Source organism: Delphinus delphis, chromosome 16 (assembly GCF_949987515.2).
Source record: "Delphinus delphis chromosome 16, mDelDel1.2, whole genome shotgun sequence".
In the NCBI taxonomy this organism is placed as follows: domain Eukaryota; kingdom Metazoa; phylum Chordata; class Mammalia; order Artiodactyla; family Delphinidae; genus Delphinus; species Delphinus delphis.
In genome coordinates this window covers 26,084,828-26,106,517 of record NC_082698.1, presented here as the reverse complement: position 1 = coordinate 26,106,517, position 21,690 = coordinate 26,084,828, and the positions used below count along the sequence as shown (strand labels likewise).

Below are 21,690 nucleotides of genomic sequence, written 5' to 3'. Positions count from 1 at the left end.
TGGCAGTCCCAGCCCCATACCTGATTTCCCGGCTCTCATGTTTAGGACCCTCCTGAGAGCTCTTCACCCAATTTATAAAAGACAAACAGTATAGAAGTGAGTTCAGGAAGGTCACAGGATATAAGATCAATACAGAAAAATTAATCACATTTCTTTATACTAACAATGAACATATAGAAAATGAAACCATTTACAAGTGCTGCAAATGAAATCAAATACTTAGCTATACACCTAACAAAACATGTATAGGATCTGTATGCTGAAACTTACAAATGCTAATGAAAGATATTAAAGAAGACCCAAATAAATGAAGAGGCATACCATATGCGTGGATTGGAAGACTCAGCGTAGTGAAGAGGTCATTCCTCCCTTAATTGATCTGTAAGTTTAATGCAACTCCTATGAAAATCCCAGCAAGGTTTTTTTGTAGACACAGACAAGCTTATTCTAAGATGGAAAAGCACAGGCCCTAGAATAGCTGAACATTTTGAGAAAAAACGTGGGAGGAATCACTCCATCTGATATTAAGGCTTACTATACAGCTATAGTAATCAACACTGTGGTATTTTTGGAGGGACAGACACATGCATCGATGTAACAGGAGAAACCAGAAATAGACGCACACAAAGATGCCTAACTAATTTTTTGACAAAGGTGCAAAAACAATTAAGTGGAGGAAGGATAATCCTTTTAATTGCTGGAGCAATTGAAATCCATGGTTGAGGGGGCAGGGGACAAATGAACCTTGACCTAAGCCTCATACCTTATAGAAAAATTAACTCAAAATGAATCATAGAATTAAATGTAAAATGTAAAACTATGAAACCCTAGAAAGAAAAATAGGAGGATATCTTTGGGAGCTAGGCAAAAAGTTCTTAGACTTGACACCAAAAATACAATCCATAAAAGGAAAAACTGGTAGATTTCATCAATATTAAAAATTCTACTCTATGAGAGCCCAGTGTGAAAAGGAGGTAAAGACAAGGAGTGTATGTTTGCAAATCAAATATCTGAAAAAAGACTAATACCTAAAATATAAAAGAACTCAAAACGTAACAGTAAAAAAAAAAAAAACACCAATTAGAAAATGGGCGAAAGATATGAAGAAGATATACAGATGGCAGATAAGCACATGAAGAAGCTTAAATGGTGTTCATCATCATTATCCAACAGGGAAATGCAAATTAAAACCACAGTGAGATACCACTACACACCTGTCAGAATGGCTAAAGTGAAAAACAGTGATAATACCAAATGCAGACAAGGATGTGGGTCAGTCACTCATAAATTTCTGGTAGGAATATAAAATGATAGAGCAGTTTCTTATAAAACTAAACATGCAGTTACAACACAATCCAGCAGTTGCACTCTTGGGCACTTATCCCAGAGAAATGAAAGTTTACTTTTATAAAAAACCTATACATGAATGTTCACAGGATCTTTATTTGTAGTAGACAAAAACTAGAATCAGCCCAGATGGTTTTCAGCGTAAAGTGTAGTACATACATACCATGGAATACTATTCAGCAGTTAAAAGCAACAAACTATTGATACATGCAGCAACTTGCATGACTGTCCAAGGAATTACGCTAAGTGAAAAAAGCCAATCCCAAACGGTTATATACTATATCATTCCATTTATATGACCTTTTTGAATTGATGAGGTTTTAGAAGTTGTGGACAAATGGCCGGGGGCTAGGGATGGGGGCAAGAAAGGCAGGTGTGGTTATAAAAGGGCAACACAAGGGATCCTGTGGTGTTGGAACTATTCAACATCTTGGCTAGTGGTGGATACACAAACCTACACAAGTGCTTCAATTGTGTAGAACTTAATCCACGTATGAGTACAAGTAAAACTGGGGAAATCTGAATAAGATTAGTGAATTGTATCAATGTTACAATGGTTATGATATTATGCTGTAGTTTTGCATAATGTTGCTGGTCTTTTTTTCAGTTTTTAAAAAATTAAACTTTGAAAATAGAGATAATTATAGATTCATATGCAGTCTATTTTATAATAAAGTATTGGATATCTCAGGTAATTTATTGAATACTGTACTGAAAGTGGCAAACAGAATGGTTGTCTGGGTACGGAATGGTTCTAAGTGCATCAGTTGTTTACCCTCATAATGGCATGGCTGACTGAGAGCTGTGGCTCCCTGCCACTGCCCAGCAACACAAAAGAGTATTGTGCTGCATATCAGTAGCCCTGGAAAAAATCAAAACTCTAAGTATGGTTTCTACTGAATGTGTTTCACTTTTATACCATTGTGAAGTCAAAAAAATCTAAGTTAAATTATCATAAGTTGGGGGCTGTCTGTACACTTTACCCACTTTACCCCAATGGTAGCATTGTGCAAAACTATAGTGTAGTATCATAACCAAGATACTGACATTGATACAATTCACTAATCTTATATAGATTTCCTCAGTTTTACTTGTTCATACGTGTATTAAGTTCTACACAATTTAAGCACTTGCGTAGGTTTGTGTATCTACCACTAGCCAAGATGCTGAATAGTTCCAACACCACAGGATCCCTCGTATTGCCCTTTTATAACCACACCTGCCTCTTTCTTGCCCCCATTCCTAGCCCCTGGCCATCTGTCCACAGAGTACCCTAAGTTGGGTCTTAGCCAAAACTGTTCTCACTAGCCTAGGGAGGCTGGTGGGGAAGGAGGCTAGACAAGACGCGTGTGCCCACTTTCCACTTCCTGCCCCCATCTCCTGCCCCAGGTACTGCTCTCCCTGCGCATTTTGCTACTAATGAAGCCCAGCGTGTTGTCCCGAGTCAGTCACCAGGTAGCCTATGGGCTCCATGAACTCCTTAAGACTAACGCAGCCAACATCCACTCAAGTGATGACTGGGCCACCCTCTTCACGCTGCTGGAGTGCATTGGCTCAGGTGTAAAGCCTCCAGCTGCCCTGCAGGCCACAGCCAGGGCCGATGCACCTGATGCTGGTAAGCCCTTTCCCAGAGAGACCCACACTGGCAGATAAACAATTATGGCCCCAGTGGTTGAGACAGGAAAACAAAACGCAGGTTGTTGTGTTCAGCAGATTAAATACCCCTGGCTTCTGCTATCTGCTTCCAGAGCTTCCTGTGCCTAACAGGCCTCTCCCCATTACCCACAGATTAAACAGCATAAAGGCAAGTAGGCAATGGAGAAGGCTATGAAGCCAGGCTTCCTACTGTCCTGAGGACTGTTTTCTCAGAAATTCTGTCCTCACTGCCACCTCCCTCCCCAACAGCTGCTCCTAGATGCTGTCAGGAGCCCAAATTAGCCTGCTGCCCCATTTGGTCAACAGAGAAGCTCTCCAGGCCATCCTTCAGCCCTCTAGTGACAGGGCTGAAACTAATCCAGACCAAGAGAAAAGAGAGGCCAGGCTTCAGCACCTTTCTTCTGAGAGCTGAAACTATGCCTCATCCCAACTTCCCCATCCCCATCCTGACTCTGCGCCTCTCCCTGCTGGCTCAGGGGCTCAATCAGATAGTGAACTCCCATCCTTCCATCAAAATGATGTGAGCCTGGACCGAGGGTACACTTCTGACTCGGAGGTCTACACTGACCATGGCAGGCCTGGCAAGATTCACCGATCAGCCACAGATGCTGATGTGGTCAACAGCGGTTGGTTAGTGGTGAGTGAGCATACGGGCAGCGGGTGAGTCTTCCCCTCTTGGCCTGTGGGAAAGATTCCTGGCCTTCTGAGAGGGCAGCTAGGGGAAGATCAGGGTCAAGCCTGGATTCTCAGCTCCTCTATACTTTACAGGTGGGGAAGGATGACATCGATAACTCCAAGCCAGGGCCTGAGACCAGCTGGCCAGGTCCTTCACCCCTGGTCAATCAGTACAGCCTAACAGTGGGGCTGGACCTCGGGCCACATGACACCAAGTCCCTGCTCAAGTGTGTGGAGTCCCTGTCCTTCATCGTGCGTGACGCTGCCCACATCACACCTGACAACTTTGAGCTCTGTGTCAAGACTCTCCGCATCTTTGTGGAGGCCAGTCTGAATGGCGGTGGGTCACCTGATGAAGGGGCAGTTGGGGAGTAACCATGTGAATTACGGGGGAAAGGGAGGAGCAGGCCGTCTGTACCCATGGATATGGAAATGTGACCTGCGTCTGGCCCTGCTCAGGGTGCAAGTCCCAGGAGAAACGTGGCAAGAGTCACAAGTATGACAACAAAGGGAACCGCTTCAAGAAGAAATCCAAGGAAGGCTCAATGCTTCGGCGGCCTCGAACCTCCAGCCAACATGCCACGCGGGGTGGGCATAGTGATGACGATGAGGACGAAGGTGTGCCTGCCAGCTACCATACGGTGTCTTTACAGGTCAGTCAGGACGTAAGTATGGCACCCTTTACTTCCTCTCCTCTCCCGGTACCTGACATTGGGAGTCTTGGTGGGGCCAGGGACAGCCAGGGCGGAAAGGAAGGGCCTGTTTTCCAGCCAGGGCCTCAGCCAGTGTCCCCACAGTGCCCCCCTGTCCAGGACCGCCTGTAAGTCTTTGTTTGCTTCATTTTTAAATTATAGTTTGTTTTTGAAATAAGTAATTCAAATGCACATAGCACAGAGTTCAGAAGGTACAAAAGGGTAAGCAGATAAAAGTCCCATTCATTTCCTGTCCCCAGCTGCTAAGTTCCCCTTACCAGAGGCAACCACTGCCATCAGTTTCTTGTTTATCCTTCCAGAGTTATTCTGTTGTCTATTCAGGACATATAAAATTTATTTTATGAGCAGACTTTACATCACTAAATAAATGGAGAATTAATTGCTTTAAATAGAATAACCTTAGAAAAATTACAAAAACAAAAAATTATTAAATCTGGCCAGACACTGTTGCCTATCAAAGCCTCTGAGCCTGAGGTTTGCTGTTTTTAAAATGAGATTAACAAGATGAGGCTTTATCTGTCATCAGAAAGTGTGAAAAAGGAGTGAAAAAGTACCTTTCTCACTGTGTAATTGTGTTATTAAATACTTAGTCCACACACCTCCTCAAATCCCCGCTACTAGGAGTAATACCCATCTTTGGGAAACACTGGTCAGGACTAGGACAACCAGCTCATAAAGTTGAGGAGAAGGGAGTGGTGAGAGGGGTGGAGTATGGTGTGATCGGTACTAGGGACTCCCTTGAGGACTCAGTCAGGGACAGTGGGAGTGGGCTGGTGAGGAGGGGATCCACCAGACCTAACCTCACTCATGTCGTGCCCCTCCTGTGACCCCAGTTGCTAGACCTGATGCACACCCTACACACAAGGGCAGCCTCTATCTACAGCTCATGGGCAGAGGAGCAGCGCCACCTGGACGCAGGAGGCCGGAAGATCGAAGCGGATTCACGCACCCTCTGGGCCCACTGTTGGTGCCCTTTACTTCAGGGTAAACCTCAGGGGAGCAGGCAGGGCAGGGGCAGAGGTGGAGCTGGCACTTGGGAAGTACCAGGATCAGGATGCCCAAAGGATCCTGAGCCTGTTCTCATTCTCAGGCATTGCCTGCCTGTGCTGTGATGCCCGGCGCCAGGTGCGGATGCAGGCACTGACCTATCTGCAGCGAGCACTACTGGTACATGATCTGCAAAAGTTAGATGCCCTGGAATGGGAGTCCTGTTTTAACAAGGTAGGACTTCCCTCTGGTCTTAAGGTAAAGTGCAAATCCTAAAGACAAGGAGAGCCAAGCAGCTTGAAGAGCCCCTGATGTCAATCCTCAGCCTGTATCAGACCTTCCCTCCTGCTCTGTACCCATCCACCGCAGCCCAGGGTCAAGTGGACAAGGCTTCCACCTGACCCTGCTAGGGAGATGTTGGCTTCTTACCCACCAGGTGCTGTTTCCTCTACTGACCAAGCTCTTGGAAAACATCAGCCCTGCAGATGTGGGCGGGATGGAGGAGACCCGGATGAGGGCTTCCACCCTGCTCTCTAAGGTACTGCTCACCACCCTACACCCACCCACTCTCCCCACACCTGCCTCTTCACAAGCAGGGAAGCCAAGGCTGCTGGGAGGACCTAGAGATGTAATGTAGGTGCTTAGGACTCCCAGCTATGGAGACTCAGCAGGACCCAGGGACTTGGGAGGATTTTGGAATTCAGAGGAGTCTCTGATCCAGGATTCCCACACAAGATAGGGCAGGCTTGCCTCCCACCCTTGGAGAGGGGTGCAGAAGGCTCCTACCCTACTCTTGGCTGAGAGGGGCTGGGGGACCATAGGTCTTCCTGCAGCACCTGTCTCCACTGCTGTCGCTCTCTACCTTTGCGGCCCTCTGGCTGACCATCCTGGATTTCATGGACAAGTACATGCATGCAGGCTCCAGTGACTTACTGGTACGTTCTGCCTCAGCCCAACTCCAGCTGCCTACTTCCTCTCCCATCTTCTGGGAAGACTTGCTGTTTCCCCCTTGGTGGCTGCCTTCTCCTTACCATATCCCCCCATGCCCTCTTTCCCATTCTCATGGCCCCACTGCCACCTGCAGTCAGAGGCCATCCCTGAGTCTCTGAAGAACATGCTCCTGGTGATGGACACAGCAGAGATTTTCCACAGTGCGGATGCCCGAGGAGGCAGCCCCTCAGCCCTCTGGGAGATCACCTGGGAGCGCATTGACTGTTTCCTGCCCCACCTACGAGATGAGCTCTTCAAGCAGACTGTCATCCAGGGTAGGGGGCTCCAACCAACTTCATCAAAGAGAGTCTGGAGCTAATAATTAGTTCTCTGTGCCTGGGGTGGGGGTTAAGTCTAGTGGGTAGCCAGGACTCTACTTGAAATAAAGCACCGAGAGCCGCCATCTGGATTCTCTACCCTCCCCAGACCCTGTGCCCATGGAGCCTCATGCCCCAAAACCTCTGGCCTCAGCCCACCTGACTCCTGCTGCTGGTGACACCAGGACACCTGGCCATCCACCTCCCCCAGAGATGCCCTCTGAGCTGGGGACCTGTGGTGAGTCCCTCTGAGCGAGTTTGCTGGATGTCAAACAGGAAGTCAAGGAGGTCCGGGGTACTTTGAGATTGCTGCTGGGCATGGGCTGTGAGGCAGGGGAAGGAAAGAACCAGAAGATCCTGTTCACCTGCTCTCTTCTTACGGGAAATGGCAGGGCCAGGTCAGCTATGATGAGCTAGCTGCCTGGGATTTTCAGGCTTCAGAGAAGGAGGCTGGATCAGGGACTTGGAATGAATATGCAGAGGTTGCCCTTCAGGAATTCTAATAAAGACCAGACCAAAATTAACCTACTGGAGGTACAGCAAAGAAGATAAAGGGTAGATATAAGGTAGCTGGACACTGGAATAAGTTTTGAGCAGAGACTCTCAACTGTGTAGACTGGGAGGGGTCATCTTGCTTACAGGAGTGGGAGAAGCAGAAGTTTGGTAAACTAGCTGCAGAATGTGAACGAGTCTGACTGCAGCCACCTTGCTTTCCCTCTAGACTTTGAGAAGCCCGAGGGCCCCCGACCTGCCAACAGCAGCTCCTCTGGATCACCAGTGGCATCCAGCCCCAGCAGACTGAGCCCTACCCCGGATGGGCCTCCACCCCTGGCTCAGCCCCCACTGATCCTGCAGCCCTTGGCCTCCCCACTGCAGGTGGGCGTGCCCCCCATGACTCTGCCTATCATACTCAACCCCGCTCTCATCGAGGCCACCTCACCTGTGCCCCTCCTGGCCACACCCCGCCCCACAGACCCCCTGCCCACCTCTGAGGTCAACTAAGGCAGGGCCCTCAGCGATCAGGACCAGTACTTCCTACCAGGCTGTCCCTGGCCCACCTCTCAGCTGTCCCAGGGGCCACAAATTCTTCAGTCCCAGCCCAAGCTGCTATTACTGCTACTTGGATGGGGACCTGAAAAAGAACTTTTATAGCCCCTCCTGGGACCCACAGTCAGTCTGTGGGACCTTCCTCCTCTGCTCTCCATTCCTGGGAGTCCAACCTGAGAGCACACTCAGGTATCACCTGCAGCCTGGCAGCTCGGGGAGGCATCACTGTACCAACCCTGCAGTGCCCGCCCTTGTGCTCCTCCTGCCCGTGGTCAGGCATCGAGAGCCAAGCCAATCACTCTGCACTTTGTTTCCCTCTCCGAACCCCACTCCCATCAGCCCTGGGCCACCTCCTCTAGTTCTTCCTCTTTTATTAATTAGTTGGTCAGTTTGGAGAGTTGATTGGCGCCATGGAGGGTGGACAGGTGGGGCTGGACAGAGGGACTGCCCACAGGAGCATGTACATATGGAAAAACAGGACAACAATGGATTTTTTATGATGTAATAAATGTCTTAGTACCAACATCATTGCCTTTCCCTCTGGTTTCCTTCTTGAGTTCGTGGGTACCATGTTTCGGGATACCCAGGCCATCACATGAACAGAAATGAGACTGAGCCTACCAACAGTCTGGCCCACGTGGCCCCTGGTCACCAGCCAGCCAGACGCCAGGACGCAGTCAGGATTCCTTCACTGCTGCTGCCCCACCACCACCATCACAGCAGTGCCCCCTTAGCACCAGGGATGCGCTAGGGGGTTGGCAGTTGTCCTCTTCCCTAACTGCTCCATCGGAGATAAGCGTGACAGCCTAGGCTGGGGTCAAAGGGAAGGTGAACCAGAGCTGAGCTGTAGTTATTCAGAAGTCTTCCCTCAGATGTGCCTCATGGTCCCAGGAGCAGAGAGGAGCCCATGGAGCTTAGGGGGTGGGAGGCTATCTTGCCCATAGCTGTGATCATGTGTTTCTGGACACAGGGCATTCATTTTGGCCCAGAACTGAGGAGGGAAAATTTCTTCCCATCCCACAGCCTCCATCTACCCCAGTCACTGCAGCATGATTGGAGAATCCCTCCCCTTCTTTCCCTTTGCGTCAGGGTAAAATAAGTGGGAGTGTGTATGGGGCAGGCAGTGTGGCCCCTACAGGGGTGAGGTACTGTGGGTGTGATGCAGAATACTATTAAGCTTTCCCAAGTGAAGCATCTCCATCATCTTGGCATCCTCCTTCACCATGGTCTCTTCCCCCGGGGGAAGGGAGGGCAGAGAGTGGTACCTGCTGTACTACCAGCTGGCCTCCCTCACGGAGAGTTAGGGGCACTCACCTCTTCATTGGTCCCAGATGTCTATGTAATCGTTCAGCACCTTGGGCTTTCCTTTGCTCAGCACAACCACGTGGATGTTGCTGGGTCTGGATGTCTGTAAGTGCCTCCCTCGGGTGCTTTGGAAATGGAAACAGCCTGATGTGGAACAATACTGACATGAGTCCTGCAGCTCTTACACTAGTTTCTCCCTCTTCCCTTCCTTCTGCAAGTAGTCCAGACCATGCCTGCTTTCCACACTAACTAGAAGCCTTGCCCCTGGGAAAATTAGGAGTAAGACTGCACTCCTCCTTTGCACATTTCTGTATGAGTGCAGAAAAGCCCGGAACTACAGTCAGGTTAACACTAGGGCCGTTGGCTTCAGCTATAACATCTCTGTTCTCCCTTCTGAGCCCCACAGCTCTGCCTTCAGAAGCTTGTTTCCCTATGGGGGAAACAACATTGACTACTGTATAGAAACCTGAAGGCCATCCTATGAACAAAGGAATATGAAAAGTCTGTATCCCTCAGTCTACAAATATTGGGAAAGAAGCTGGAGTAATTGCAAACTGAACCCTTCCTCGCTGGCAAGCAAAGAAAAACATTTGTCGGAAGCCTCATTCTGTTACAGAAAGATCAACTGACATACGTGACTTGTGTTGTTGACAGTGTTGTCTCTGTCAGGCAAGGGAAACTACAAGAACTAATATTCAGGCCTTAATTCTGACCAACAAAGAATGGCTGATGATGTGGAAGTGACAAAACTTGTGGGAAAGTAATAGAATAATCTGAAGGGAAATGCTGGTCTTAATGATGTCTCCTATAAGAACTCTAGGATAGCAGGTTTCAAAAAGTCCAGAGGAAAGCTAGAGACTTTTAAGACCCTAACATGGAGAAGTGACATTGTTGGAACACCAATATATGTCAATATTAAGTGCACTGCTTACCCAACCTTGTAGAGGTATTTACTCCTCTTACAGATGAGGCAACAGGTTCAGAGAGGCCAAATTCCTGGGAAGTTAGGAAGCTGGGATTCAAACCCAGGTCTGTCTCACTCTAAACCCCATGGTCTTTCCTATGACACTTCCTCAGCTCAAAAGTAGTGGTGGGGCACAGTGGTTAAGAATCCGCCTGCCAATGCAGGGGACACAGGTCCGAGCCCTGGTCCTGGAAGATCCCACATGCTGCAGAGCAACTAAGCTCGCGAGCCACAACTACTGAGCCCGTGAGCCACAACTACAGAGCCTGCATGCTACAACTATTGAGCCCATGAGCCACAACTACTGAAGCCCATGCATGCATCTAGAGCCCGTGCTCCTTAAGAAGAGAAGCCACCGCAATGATAAGCCAGTGCACCGCCACGAAGAGTAGAGAAAGCCCGCGCGCAGCAGCGAAGACCCAACGCTGCCAAAAAAACCCAAAAAGAATGCCCCAGGGCTCAGTGCTTGTCAACTTCTTTTCTCCACATTCAATCGTGGGGTGATGTCCACTGTCGAAACTTTAAATACCATCCATCACTCTGACTTTATGTACAACTACCCCTCATCTCTTCTAGGTTCTTATACCAATGCCCACACCCCACCACCCACATCCCACACCCAATCCCTCAGCAAGTCTTGTTGCTTCTGTCTTTCAAATCTATCTGGAATGTGACTACTTCTCCCACCCTCACCCACTACCACTCAAGTCTAAGCCACCATCTATTGGACTACTGGTCTCCCTCCTTCATTCTAGTCCCATACTCTCTACCCTTTACTCTCCACACAGCAGCCAAATGGATACTTTTAATACATGTCATATCATTTTCACTCCACTGCCCAAAACCCTCAAATGGATCTCCATCTCATTCAGCATAAAATCCAAAGTTCTTACTTTTTCTCACCTACCTAACTAACCTTGCTGGTCCTCAAATATACCAAACGCATTTGTATCAGACCTTTACACTACTGGTGCCTCCACCTGGAATGCTCTTCCCTCAGATATCCACATAACTCACCCCCTCACTTTTTTCAAGTCACTGTTCAAATGTTACCTCATCAGAGAAGACTTCCCTGACTGCTACACAGAAAACATTTGTCACTCTCTATACTCTTACTACTTTATTTTTCTCTGTAGCACTTATCACCAACTGACATATTATACAACCATTTGATTTTTGTCTTCAAATAGGGACACTGATTTCTAGAATAGGCCCTCCCTATTTATTGGTGAGTGAATGGAGCGAATTTATGGTGCCTCTCTTCTGGGCCAGCAGTAGTGCTAGGCCTGGGTACAGAAACAGAGATAATCATTAGGTTGGAAATTAGTGAAACAAACAATGAAGAGGTTTCTTAAGTAGAGACAGATGAGGCAATAGCAACTAACAATAAACTTTGAGTCAGTTAAAATCTCCAGGACAACACTGGGAATTGTTGGAGCTGACTGATGAGTACATGGGGATTCATTATACTATTTTCTCCACTATATATGTCTGAAACTTTCTATGATAAAGGTTTTTCTTTTTTTAAATCTTCAGATAAACTAAGGCTTCCCTGGTGGTGCAGTGGTTAAGAATCCACCTGCCAGTGCAGGGGACATGGGTTCAAGCCCTGGTCCGGGAAGATCCCACATGCCGCAGAGCAACTAAGCACATGCGCCACAACTACTGAAGCCTGTGCACCTAGAGCCCGTGCTCCACAAGAGAAGCCACTGCAATGAGAAGCCTGTGCACTGCAACGAAGAGTAGCCCCCGCTTGCTGCAACTAGAGAAAGCCTGCGTGCAGCAACGAAGACCCAATGCAGCCAAAAATAAACAAATAAATAAATAAATAGAAAGAAATTACAGCTCAGAATCTCATAATTAGAATAGCTCAACCCCTTGGGCTTCCCTGGTGGCGCAGTGGTTAAGAATCGTCCTGCCAATGCAGGGGACATGGGTTCGAGCCCTGGTCCGGGAAGATCCCACATGCTCTGGAGCAACTAAGCCTGCGTGCCACAACTACTGTGCCTGCGCTCTTGAACCTGTGAGCCACAACTACTGAAGCCCATGTGCCACAACTACTGAACCTTGCGTGCCTAGAGTCTGTGCTCCGCAACAAGAGAAGCCACCGCAATGAGAAGCCCTCGCACCGCAATGAAGAGTAGCCCCCGCTCGCTGCAACTAGAGAAAGCCCGCGTGCAGCAACGGAAGACCCAACGCAGCCAATAAATAAATAAATAAATAAAATAAAATAAAAAAGAATAGCTCAAGCCCTAGGGTTGCTTTTAGAGACATTTTGGAGACTAGAAGTGTTCATGCCAATTTCAGCTGTTGGTTTATGAGCACTTTGAAAGGACAGTTGTAATCAATGATAACTAGCACAGGTTCACTAAGTTGTAGTACACCAATCTAACCTCATTCCATTTTAATTTAACGGTTTTGGGTCTGATTTACCAGGGGAAGGTAGTAGACAATATCCCTGGATTTTGACAAATTATTTGGAGGCCCACAGTGCAGTGGAAAGGCCTGCTTTGTTTTATACAAATTTAGGGGAAAGAGCTTTGTCCTAGAGTTAAGAGACTGGGTTTGATTCTCACTCTGTCCCTTTCTAGCTGTGTATTTGGTTGTGTTAATTCACCTCTCTGAGCCTTAATTTCTTTATCAGTAAAGGTAATATTTACCTCCTAGTGCTGCTGGGAGGAAGAATAAGAATTTATACTAAAGTATCTTAACACAGTATCTGGCACATTCCATTTGCAGGCAACATGAAGAGGGGGAAGTGACAGGAAATAGCCCAAATCAAGGGCCATAATAGTCTCCCTTTATGCAGAGCTACTGCAGGCCTGTAATTCCATTATTAAGGTCAGGGGCAAGTTGCAGGAAAGATCTGAAACAACAGCCTGTGTTCTACCTCGGTGAGCCGAAGGGAGGACGCCTGCAAGAATGGAGATTACTCATGGCACCTCCTAAAAATAAATTCTACCAACCAGAAATGTCCAGCCTCGGAGTTCAGCACCTTGTGAAATTCTGTACTGACCTTGCTGCCACTAGAAGGGTCGAAGCGGACATTGGAAACTGTATAAAAGGCAATTTCCTACATCGGAGGAAGTATTAACTATTAATTTTGGATGCCTTTTCCATTCTAATATTCCAAATCTCCGTGATCGATGAACAAGGCCTGAGTCCCCCAAATAAACAACTCATTTCTCTTACGCGGCGCAGACCTGAGTTCAGGTCTGAAAGTCTGGCCAGCTGTTAACCTGCCATTTATAGAACAAGTTTTAGGTACAGATTGTCGCTTCCAGGGAAGACTGATTAAGAGAAGATTACGGAGTCTCCTCGCGGCTCCAGAGAGGCCACCAGATGGCACTCTGGAACCGACTGCAAGATCAACTTCCTCCCTCTTCCCCTAAGTCTTCCCGGCAGCGGGGCCCCGCTCCGGGCGGGGGGCCAGAGGGCTGAGGCAAACCAGCTTCCCCTTGGGGTTCCCCGGCTTCAGAAGTGGCCAAGTATTAGGCGCACCATAAAGCCGAGCAGCAGCGGGGGCTGCCAGCCGGCTGGGACATGCCTGGGTGGGTGAGGAGACTGGAGCCGGGTCCTTCGACTGGGGAATGGCACTCGGTCAGCGGATCCCGCAGCGGACTGGTCCCCAGGCCAGAGCCAGCGCCTGAGAGTCATTCTCACTCCTGCTTCCCGCGCTGCGCAAATATTTCTCCTCTGAGGGGCTGCCTGAGCCACTCCTGATTGGCTGCGCGAGTCCGGGACTTAAACTTTCAGCCAATAAAAAAGGGCATGGCGAGTGACGCACGGAAACGTCACGGGAATTCCCCCCTCCCGGGGGCCGAAAAGGGGCTTTCCCGACTGGAGTCAGGGTGGTTGGAGAGGTGCCGCGACCCGTCCGAGGTGGGTCGGGCAAGGAGAGAATCCGGAACCGGAGCCGCCGCCGCGGTGAGTGGCTGGGTTCAGACCCCTGGGTGGCGGGACGCCGGGAAGGGCAGGAGGAGGGCCCTTAGCTGACCGAGCCCCAGAGCTTAAGAGCGGCATCTGCACACTCCAGAGAGCACGCACACGAACAAGACACGCGGATACACATCAATATCCCTGTACAAAGACGCGGGCCGTACGTACATCTACACATATACCGGCGGGTGCAAAGGGTCGTCCATGCACTCAGACTCACACACACATGCACACGCAAAACACACTCACCCGTGCACAGGTGCCTGCACCCCATACCCTTCACGCAGAAACTCAAAGATATGTTCACCTGTGCCCTTACATACATGCTCAGACATGTGTCCACACTGATTAAAGGACGCTCACCTGTACACGCATGTTCACACCATGCACACACAAGCACATGGGCCGAAACACACTTGTACACCTGTGATGCAGACACATACATGCATTACACACGGATATGGGACTGGGGGGGGCGTGGGCCCCCAAAGCAGGTGCGGTGTGGGAATCAACAGCTGTACAGATGTTTCGGGGAGAGGGAATAGAGGAACCCATCCCAAGGAGGAGACACCTTTCCTCCCGCCGCCCCGTGGCCCCAGAGACCGGTTCTCGGGGCAGAACCCCGGGGCCCCCGACTGGGAAGAGCCCCCGCCTACAGCCCTTCGGGGAGGAGGCCTCCTTACAGTAGGAATATCCCCCCAAAACCCCCCGGGGTGAATCAGCCGTGGCCTCTCTCGGAGTAGAAAATCCCGAGGTTGCTCCAGGACGGGGGAGGGGAAGGGGACGGGAGGCGGGCCTGGCCCCGGACTAGTAGCCTCCCCCGGCCTTGAAAGACCCTCCAGGGCCTGGCGCCTGCTCTGGAGGGAGGAGGTGGCCCCCAACCCCGCGAGGCCTTCTCTGGGTCTCGCCGTTCCTCTGCTTGTAGAGGTGCTGCGGGCGCCCGCAGGCCAGCGAGAAGATCTCGCGCCCCTCCCGCCTCGGGGGAGTGGCCAGTGGCGTCATTTCCAGGCACGCCCCCTCCGGCCCCGCCTCCCCGTGGTATTTTCGGGACTTTCCTAAGCTGTTCTAACTTTCCTGCCCCTTCCCCGGCCCGGCCCAGCCCAGCTCCAGATTTCGCCCTCCACCGGATCTTGCCCGCCACACCCGGACGGGTAGCTGGAGGAGATCGGACCCTCCCCCAAATTTGGGCCCCCCTCTTCCCCCAACTCCCGTCCTGATCTGTCTCTCCCTACCCCCGCCACTCCTCCCCACCTAAGGCGGGCGCCTGAAACTCTGGGGAACAGGACCCGCCGAAGCCACCGGACAGAGCCGGGCCTAGCCCAGAGACATGGACAGTTGCTACGACCCAGTGAGTCACGCCGCCTGGCCCCAAAGCCGGCCGTCTGCCCCCCCGTGCCTGTCTGCTTGTCTGCCCATCTTTCGGAGTGCCATCTACTCCCCGACACCTGTGATGTCCTCAGATTATCTCACCCTGCCTGTCAGTCAGTCTGTCTACAAACTGCTTACAGTAGGAGCTTTCATATGGGCCTGGGGAGGAGAGGGAGTCATTACTGAGGGCTTACAGAGCTGAGAGGTGGAGGGCTCTGGGGGTCAGAATCAGCTGCCACCCCAGTCTGTCTCCAAACCAGGGTCTGGATGGCATCATTGAATATGATGATTTCAAATTCAACCCGTCCATGGTGGGACCCAAGGAACCAGCCCCAGAGACAGGTTAGTAAGTCCCCTGACCTCCCCTTGTCTTGGAGGGAGGGGAAGGGAGGAGTATGTGCCCTCTGCCTTGGGAGTGGGCTCAGAGATCCTGGCTCAGCAAGGCCCCTCTGTCCCCAGCTGATGGCCCCTACCTGGTGATCGTGGAACAGCCTAAGCAGGTGAGCGAGTGGAAGGGATAGTGTGGGATGGCTTCAGCTTTGGGGGTGAGTGGGGTAGTTGCAGCTGGGTGGCCACAGGGAGGGTAACTGACACAGACCCACTTAGGGTTGGGATGGTTAGCTGCTGATGATCACAGTGGTGTGGTTGTGATTCAGGATACACACATCCAGTCATTATGGTCACTGCTGGCTGGGGGGGATGGGGGGCTGGTGTCTGTCCTGGTCACAATGTCACTGTGCCCTGGCACCTTCAGCGAGGCTTCCGATTTCGATATGGCTGTGAAGGCCCTTCCCACGGAGGGCTGCCAGGTGCCTCCAGCGAGAAGGGTCGGAAGACGTATCCCACTGTCAAGGTGAGCCAGGATAGTGCTGGAGGGTGGGCTAGTGGACAGTGTATTCATGGGCATTACTGACAGCCCTCACCCCTCACAGATCTGTAACTACGAGGGACCGGCCAAGATAGAGGTGGACCTGGTAACACACAGTGACCCGCCTCGTGCTCACGCCCACAGTTTGGTGGGCAAGCAATGCTCGGAGCTGGGGGTCTGCGCAGTGTCTGTGGGGCCCAAGGATATGACTGCCCAGTAGGTGCCCCCTACCCCTGGTCTCCACTGGCGTGCCCCCTCATTGCTTGCCAGTTCTAGGCCCCAGCCCACCTCTGTGAGCTTAGCATCTGACCAAGGGGAGAGACCCTGGTTGGCCCTAGAACCCAAGGCCCCAAGTGAAAACTAGAAAAGCTTCCTAGAGGAAGTAGAGCTGAGCTGAGCCCTGGCAGTGGGGAGGGTGCCTCAGGAGGAAAGAACTGCCTGCAAGGCCTCTGACTCCTCCCCTCCCCTACCCAGATTTAACAACCTGGGTGTCCTGCATGTGACCAAGAAGAACATGATGGAGATTATGATACAAAAACTTCAGAGACAGCGGCTTCGCTCCAGGCCCCAGGGCCTTACGGGTATGGAGGACATGGAGGGAGTCATGGGAGGTGGTCATGGAAGGAGTAGAGAAGGAGGAGGACTCCAGGGGTCACACGTGTGCCCGCTGCCCAGAGGCCGAGCGTCGGGAGCTGGAGCAGGAGGCCAAGGAACTAAAGAAGGTGATGGATCTGAGCATTGTGCGGCTGCGCTTTTCTGCCTTCCTTCGAGCCAGTGATGGCTCCTTCTCTCTGCCCCTGAAGCCAGTTATCTCTCAACCCATCCATGACAGCAGTGAGTATCCTAATCACCTGGGGCCTGGGTGCCAGAGGGAGCATGGAGGGCAACCTTGAACTGTGGAGTCAGATAGGCCTGGGTTTGAACTTGGCCCCACCATGTATGAGCTGAGTGATCTTGAGCAAGTCACTTCCCCTCTCTGAGTATGGCTTCCATCTTGAGTAGATGAAGATACTAGCAGTTCTTGTACCTCTTGGGGTTGTTCAGATAATACAAAGCCCCTGGCTCCATAATTGGGACCATGGCTATTATATCCTCTCAAGTAATTGATATCCCATCTCCATAGAGTCTCCTGGAGCCTCAAACCTGAAGATTTCTCGAATGGACAAGACAGCTGGCTCTGTGCGGGGTGGAGATGAGGTTTATCTGCTTTGTGACAAGGTGCAGAAAGGTGAGGCTGGAGCCTAGGCTGGGAGCTAGGGATGTTGGGTATCAAGCTTGGGGACCGGGACAGCTCCAGGACAAATGGCCCTGGAGATTCTACTAGGAGCTGTGGCCAAACTTCAATTTCCCCTGTAGATGACATTGAGGTTCGGTTCTACGAGGATGATGAGAATGGATGGCAGGCCTTCGGGGACTTCTCTCCCACAGATGTTCACAAACAGGTACCCTAGGGCCAGGGCTGGGCCTGGGCCGAAACTAGGCCAAGGCCTTAATACACCTTATGTTCTCTTTCCCCCTAGTATGCCATTGTGTTCCGGACACCTCCCTATCACAAGATGAAGATTGAGCGTCCTGTAACTGTGTTCCTGCAACTGAAACGCAAGCGTGGGGGGGATGTCTCTGACTCCAAACAGTTCACCTATTATCCTCTGGTGGAAGGTGGAGCTGGGCTGAAGATCCCACGGGGGCTGGAGGGTGGGGGCTTGGCTGGAGGGTCCCAAGAACTAGATCAGGGGACCCATGAGTCAAATCAGGAGTAGGGAAGGTCCCAGTAAGAGGTGACCCTAGGAGCCAGCCTGAGGGCTTTCAGGGGAAAGGCCATTACCAAACATGGGACAGGGCTCTTGAGGCAAGGCGTGAGTTGGGGTTTTAATATCTCATTTGCCTCTCCCCCCAGACAAGGAGGAGGTGCAGCGGAAGCGGAGGAAAGCCTTGCCCACCTTCTCCCAGCCCTTTGGGGGTGGCTCCCACATGGGTGGAGGCTCTGGGGGCTCGGCTGGGGGTTATGGAGGAGCTGGAGGAGGAGGTGAGTGCTGGTGGCAGGAAGGGGAATGGATGAGGGAGGGGTAAAGGGGAGAAAAGTTGTGGGGGAAGAAATCTGGAAGAGTCCTCCTGGTGCCCCCTCCCCACAGTCCTGCCTGTGTCCACAGGTGGCAGCCTCGGCTTTTTCTCCTCCTCCTTGGCCTACAGCCCCTACCAGTCCGGTGCGGCCCCAATGGGCTGCTACCCGGGAGGCGGGGGCGGGGCGCAGATGGCCTCCGAGGCGCCTAGCGTGGATGCTGGGGAGGAAGCAGCAGAGCTGAGCGCCCCCTCCGGGACCCTCCAACGCGAACAGGCCCCGGAGCTGCTGCATCGAGGTACGGCCTCGGGAATCCGGGCGGTCGGGACGCTGCGGGTGGGGACCTAGCCCATGCCCACACCCCCTGTCGCCCCCAGCCCGGGAATACAACGCGCGCCTGTTCGGCCTGGCGCAGCGCAGCGCCCGAGCCTTGCTCGACTACGGCGTCACGGCAGACGCGCGCGCGCTGCTGGCAGGACAGCGCCACCTGCTGACCGCGCAGGACGAGAACGGAGACACGTAGGTGGGAGGGCGGGCGGCCGGGCGGGCGGGGTCCTGGGCTTGGCGCGGTGGAAGGTCGTGGGGGGGCGGGGCGGGAAAGGGACTTAAAAAGAGCCAGGGCTCTGGAGTTGGACAGACCCGGTTTCAAGCCTGGCCTCGTTATGCTCTAGTTCTGTCCAAGATACTTAATCTCTGCACACTTCAGTTTTAAAGGGGCACAATAATAGTACATACTTAGCGCAAAAGGTGCTCGGAAGTATTAAGTTCAGGTGCAGCGATGTCCTTGGAGACGTCTGGGCTGGGCGGGGCCGAGGGAGAGAGATTGTGGAGGTGGTGGGGTTTTGAGAGTGAAGGATGCTGCGTTGCTGGGCTCACTAGGCCAGAGTCTTACTCCCCAACCCCCAGGCCGCTGCATTTGGCCATCATCCACGGGCAGACCAGCGTCATTGAGCAAATAGCCCACGTCATCTACCACGCCCCGCACCTCGGCGTTGTTAATCTCACCAACCACCTGCACCAGGTGAGGGGCATCTATTGGTGAGGGGGTAGGGGTTGGAAGTCAGGTGGGTCTAGGCCAGGAGCAGGCCTGGCTCACTCTGCCTGCCTCCCCAGACGCCCCTGCATCTGGCAGTGATCACCGGGCAGACCAGCGTGGTGAGCTTCCTGCTGCAGGTGGGCGCAGATCCAGCACTGCTGGATCGGCATGGAGACTCAGCCGTGCACCTGGCACTCCGGGCACGTGCCAGTGCCCCTGATGTGCTGCGCACCCTTCTGCGGAGTGGAGTTCCCAGCATGCCCCAACTGTTGCACTTGCCAGACTTTGAAGGTGAGTTCATCACCTGGACCAGCGGGCAAGGGTGGGGACCAGAGAGGGTACCTGGTGAGTGCCTGTAGTGGACATGAGGCATCGAGGTCAAATGGTCAGGGGGTCACACTGGGGGCACAGCTGCAGTCTGAGCATGCTGTGTCACTAGGACTGTACCCTGTACACCTGGCGGTCCGTGCCCGAAGCCCCGAGTGCTTGGATCTGCTGGTGGACAACGGAGCTGAAGTGGAGGCTGCAGAGCGGCAGGGGGGCCGAACAGCCCTGCATCTAGCCACAGAAATGGAGGAGCTGGGGTTGGTCACCCATCTGGTCACCAAGGTGGGACTGAGGATTGTGGAAGGCATGGAGCCAAGGGTGTGGAGGGACTAGGAATGGGGAGGGTGTGGCGGAGGGACAGCCAATCAGTTGGTGCTGTGATCAACCACTCCTTTGCACCCCACAGCTCCGGGCCAATGTGAATGCCCGTACCTTTGCGGGAAACACGCCCCTACACCTGGCAGCTGGACTGGGATCCCCGACCCTCACCCGCCTCCTTCTGAAGGCCGGTCAGTCTCACTCTCAGGGGCATATGAACAGGGCTGGGGGGAAGGAAAGCGGGGCCTCCCAGTCCCCCCACTTTGCATCCTTAATGTGGGCTCCTGTTGTACTTCTCCATGACTATCCCCTCACCCAGGTGCCGACATCCATGCAGAGAACGAGGAGCCCTTGTGCCCACTGCCTTCGCCCCCCACCTCTGGTAGTGACTCAGATTCTGAGGGCCCTGAGAGGGACACCCGAGGCAGCTTTCGGGGCCACACACCTCTTGACCTCACTCGCAGCAGCAAGGTGAGGCCAGCCTGGGACTAGAAGTACCAGGGGATGGGGCAGCTGGGCTTATAGATGGGTCCTGAGTATCTGGTACCTGGGCTTAAGGACTGTGATGGGAGGTAGTCAAGGCTGAGGCTGTCTCCCCAGGTGAAGACCTTGCTGCTAAATGCTGCTCAGGACACCATGGCGCCCCCCCTGACCCCACCTAGCCCTGCAGGTGAGATCTCCCCACCCATTGCCAGATGCCAGACCCCAGACCCCTGCTCACAGAGGTCTCTTCTCCTTCAGGGCCACTCAAGGAGGTCTCCCTTCCTCCATCCCTGTCCTCCGTCCATTGCCCCCCAGTGGCCCTTCCTGCCTTATCTGTCAGGTTACCATGTGAGAAAGGTGGCATTCAGCTGTGTTTTTGCCCATCTCTGGGGGGTAACTAACATGGTATGTGTGTGTCCCCCTCAGAGCCAGAGATGCCACTCGAGGATACAGTCCTACAGAACCTGGAGCATCTGCTAGACGGGCCAGGAGCCCAGGGCAGCTGGGCAGAGCTGGCAGAACGGCTGGGTCTGCGCAGTCTGGTGGACACATATCGAAAGACGGCCTCACCCAGCGGCAGTCTCCTACGCAGTTACAAGGTCAGTCGGTCCCCGTCCCGTGCTCCATGCCCCAGCCTCAGGTCTCTGGTGCTTCTCTGCGGACACCACACCCTAACCATGACTCAAGCCTCCTGCCTTGTCCTTCTCCTCAGCTGGCTGGTGGGGACTTGGCGGGCCTGCTGGATGCCCTGTCTGACATGGGCCTGGACGAGGGAGTGAGGCTGCTGAGAGGTCCTGAGACCCGAGAAAAGCTGCCTAGCACAGGTAAAGGGGCCCTACCTCAAAGGTGGATCTGGGCTTGGAGGGTGGGAGGCTTGAGGCCTTGACTCTTCCCTATGTCCTTCCCCGTGTCCACTCCCCCAGCAGAGGTGAAGGAGGACAGTGCATACGGGAGCCAGTCGGTGGAACAGGAAGCAGAGAAGCTGGGTCCCCCTCCTGAGCCACCAGGAGGGCTCTGCCACGGACATCCCCAGCCTCAGGTGCACTGAACTGCTGCCCACCCACCAGCCCCCTTCCTGGGCCCCTCTGTACAGTGTCCCCACCTATTCCAGTTCTTATTTAACACCCCGTGCCCACCCTTCAGTTGGGGCAAATAAAAGATTCTCATGAGAAAGGGAGGGGGTGTGGCCTCCTCCCCAACTTAGAGCAGCCCCTGATGTGTGTGACTATTGTTCCTGGGAACCAAATGCCTATCCTGGCCTCAGGCCAGGCACTGGATAGAGGAGGAGGCC

At 52.6% G+C, this 21,690-nt stretch overlaps 2 protein-coding genes across 10 annotated transcripts in view; both read left to right on the top strand.

Annotated features, from left to right (window-relative positions):
• Nucleotides 1-8,299, top strand: part of GBF1 (golgi brefeldin A resistant guanine nucleotide exchange factor 1) — a 122,389-nt gene extending 114,090 nt beyond the window's left edge. The window contains exons 31-41 of one of the 5 annotated variants that reach the window (XM_060034195.1): nt 2,737-2,962; nt 3,480-3,640; nt 3,772-4,018; nt 4,138-4,343; nt 5,225-5,375; nt 5,482-5,612; nt 5,815-5,916; nt 6,200-6,313; nt 6,463-6,643; nt 6,795-6,923; nt 7,407-8,299. In XM_060034195.1, coding sequence (XP_059890178.1) covers nt 2,737-2,962; nt 3,480-3,640; nt 3,772-4,018; nt 4,138-4,343; nt 5,225-5,375; nt 5,482-5,612; nt 5,815-5,916; nt 6,200-6,313; nt 6,463-6,643; nt 6,795-6,923; nt 7,407-7,687 — 1,929 coding nt within the window. In that variant the 3' untranslated portion in view covers nt 7,688-8,299. The remainder of the gene's footprint in view (nt 1-2,736; nt 2,963-3,479; nt 3,641-3,771; nt 4,019-4,137; nt 4,344-5,224; nt 5,376-5,481; nt 5,613-5,814; nt 5,917-6,199; nt 6,314-6,462; nt 6,644-6,794; nt 6,924-7,406) is intronic. The other 4 variants (XM_060034196.1, XM_060034197.1, XM_060034198.1 and 1 more) reach the window with 4 other exon arrangements.
• A 5,540-nt stretch (nt 8,300-13,839) lies between these two features.
• On the top strand, nt 13,840-21,582 carry NFKB2 (nuclear factor kappa B subunit 2). Of its 5 annotated transcripts, XM_060034188.1 has the most exons (23): nt 13,840-13,928; nt 15,197-15,288; nt 15,569-15,650; nt 15,768-15,808; nt 16,063-16,161; nt 16,241-16,392; nt 16,651-16,757; nt 16,852-17,010; nt 17,300-17,404; nt 17,533-17,618; nt 17,697-17,835; nt 18,074-18,202; nt 18,327-18,533; nt 18,613-18,754; nt 19,142-19,256; nt 19,349-19,562; nt 19,711-19,880; nt 20,005-20,107; nt 20,236-20,387; nt 20,517-20,586; nt 20,826-20,998; nt 21,112-21,223; nt 21,323-21,582. In XM_060034188.1, exons 2-23 carry the CDS (start codon nt 15,268-15,270, stop codon nt 21,445-21,447), a joined length of 2,703 nt encoding a protein of 900 aa, XP_059890171.1. In that variant the 5' UTR covers nt 13,840-13,928; nt 15,197-15,267; the 3' UTR covers nt 21,448-21,582. The 5 variants fall into 5 exon arrangements, with proteins under 5 accessions (XP_059890171.1, XP_059890170.1, XP_059890174.1 ...); XM_060034187.1 differs by lacking the exon at nt 13,840-13,928 and having other exon boundaries at nt 15,131-15,288; XM_060034189.1 differs by lacking the exon at nt 13,840-13,928 and having other exon boundaries at nt 15,133-15,288; nt 21,326-21,582.
• The last annotated feature ends 108 nt before the right edge of the window (nt 21,583-21,690 follow it).

What these genes read in the sequence shown, in the direction of transcription:
- NFKB2 (XM_060034188.1), top strand. Translation starts at nt 15,268, where the DNA reads ATGGACAGTTGCTACGACCCA. An exon ending in CCACAGATGTTCACAAACAG is followed by an intron (nt 17,619 to 17,696) that starts GTACCCTAGGGC and finishes CTTTCCCCCTAG; the next exon opens with TATGCCATTGTGTTCCGGAC. An exon ending in CAGGACGAGAACGGAGACAC is followed by an intron (nt 18,755 to 19,141) that starts GTAGGTGGGAGG and finishes CCCAACCCCCAG; the next exon opens with GCCGCTGCATTTGGCCATCA.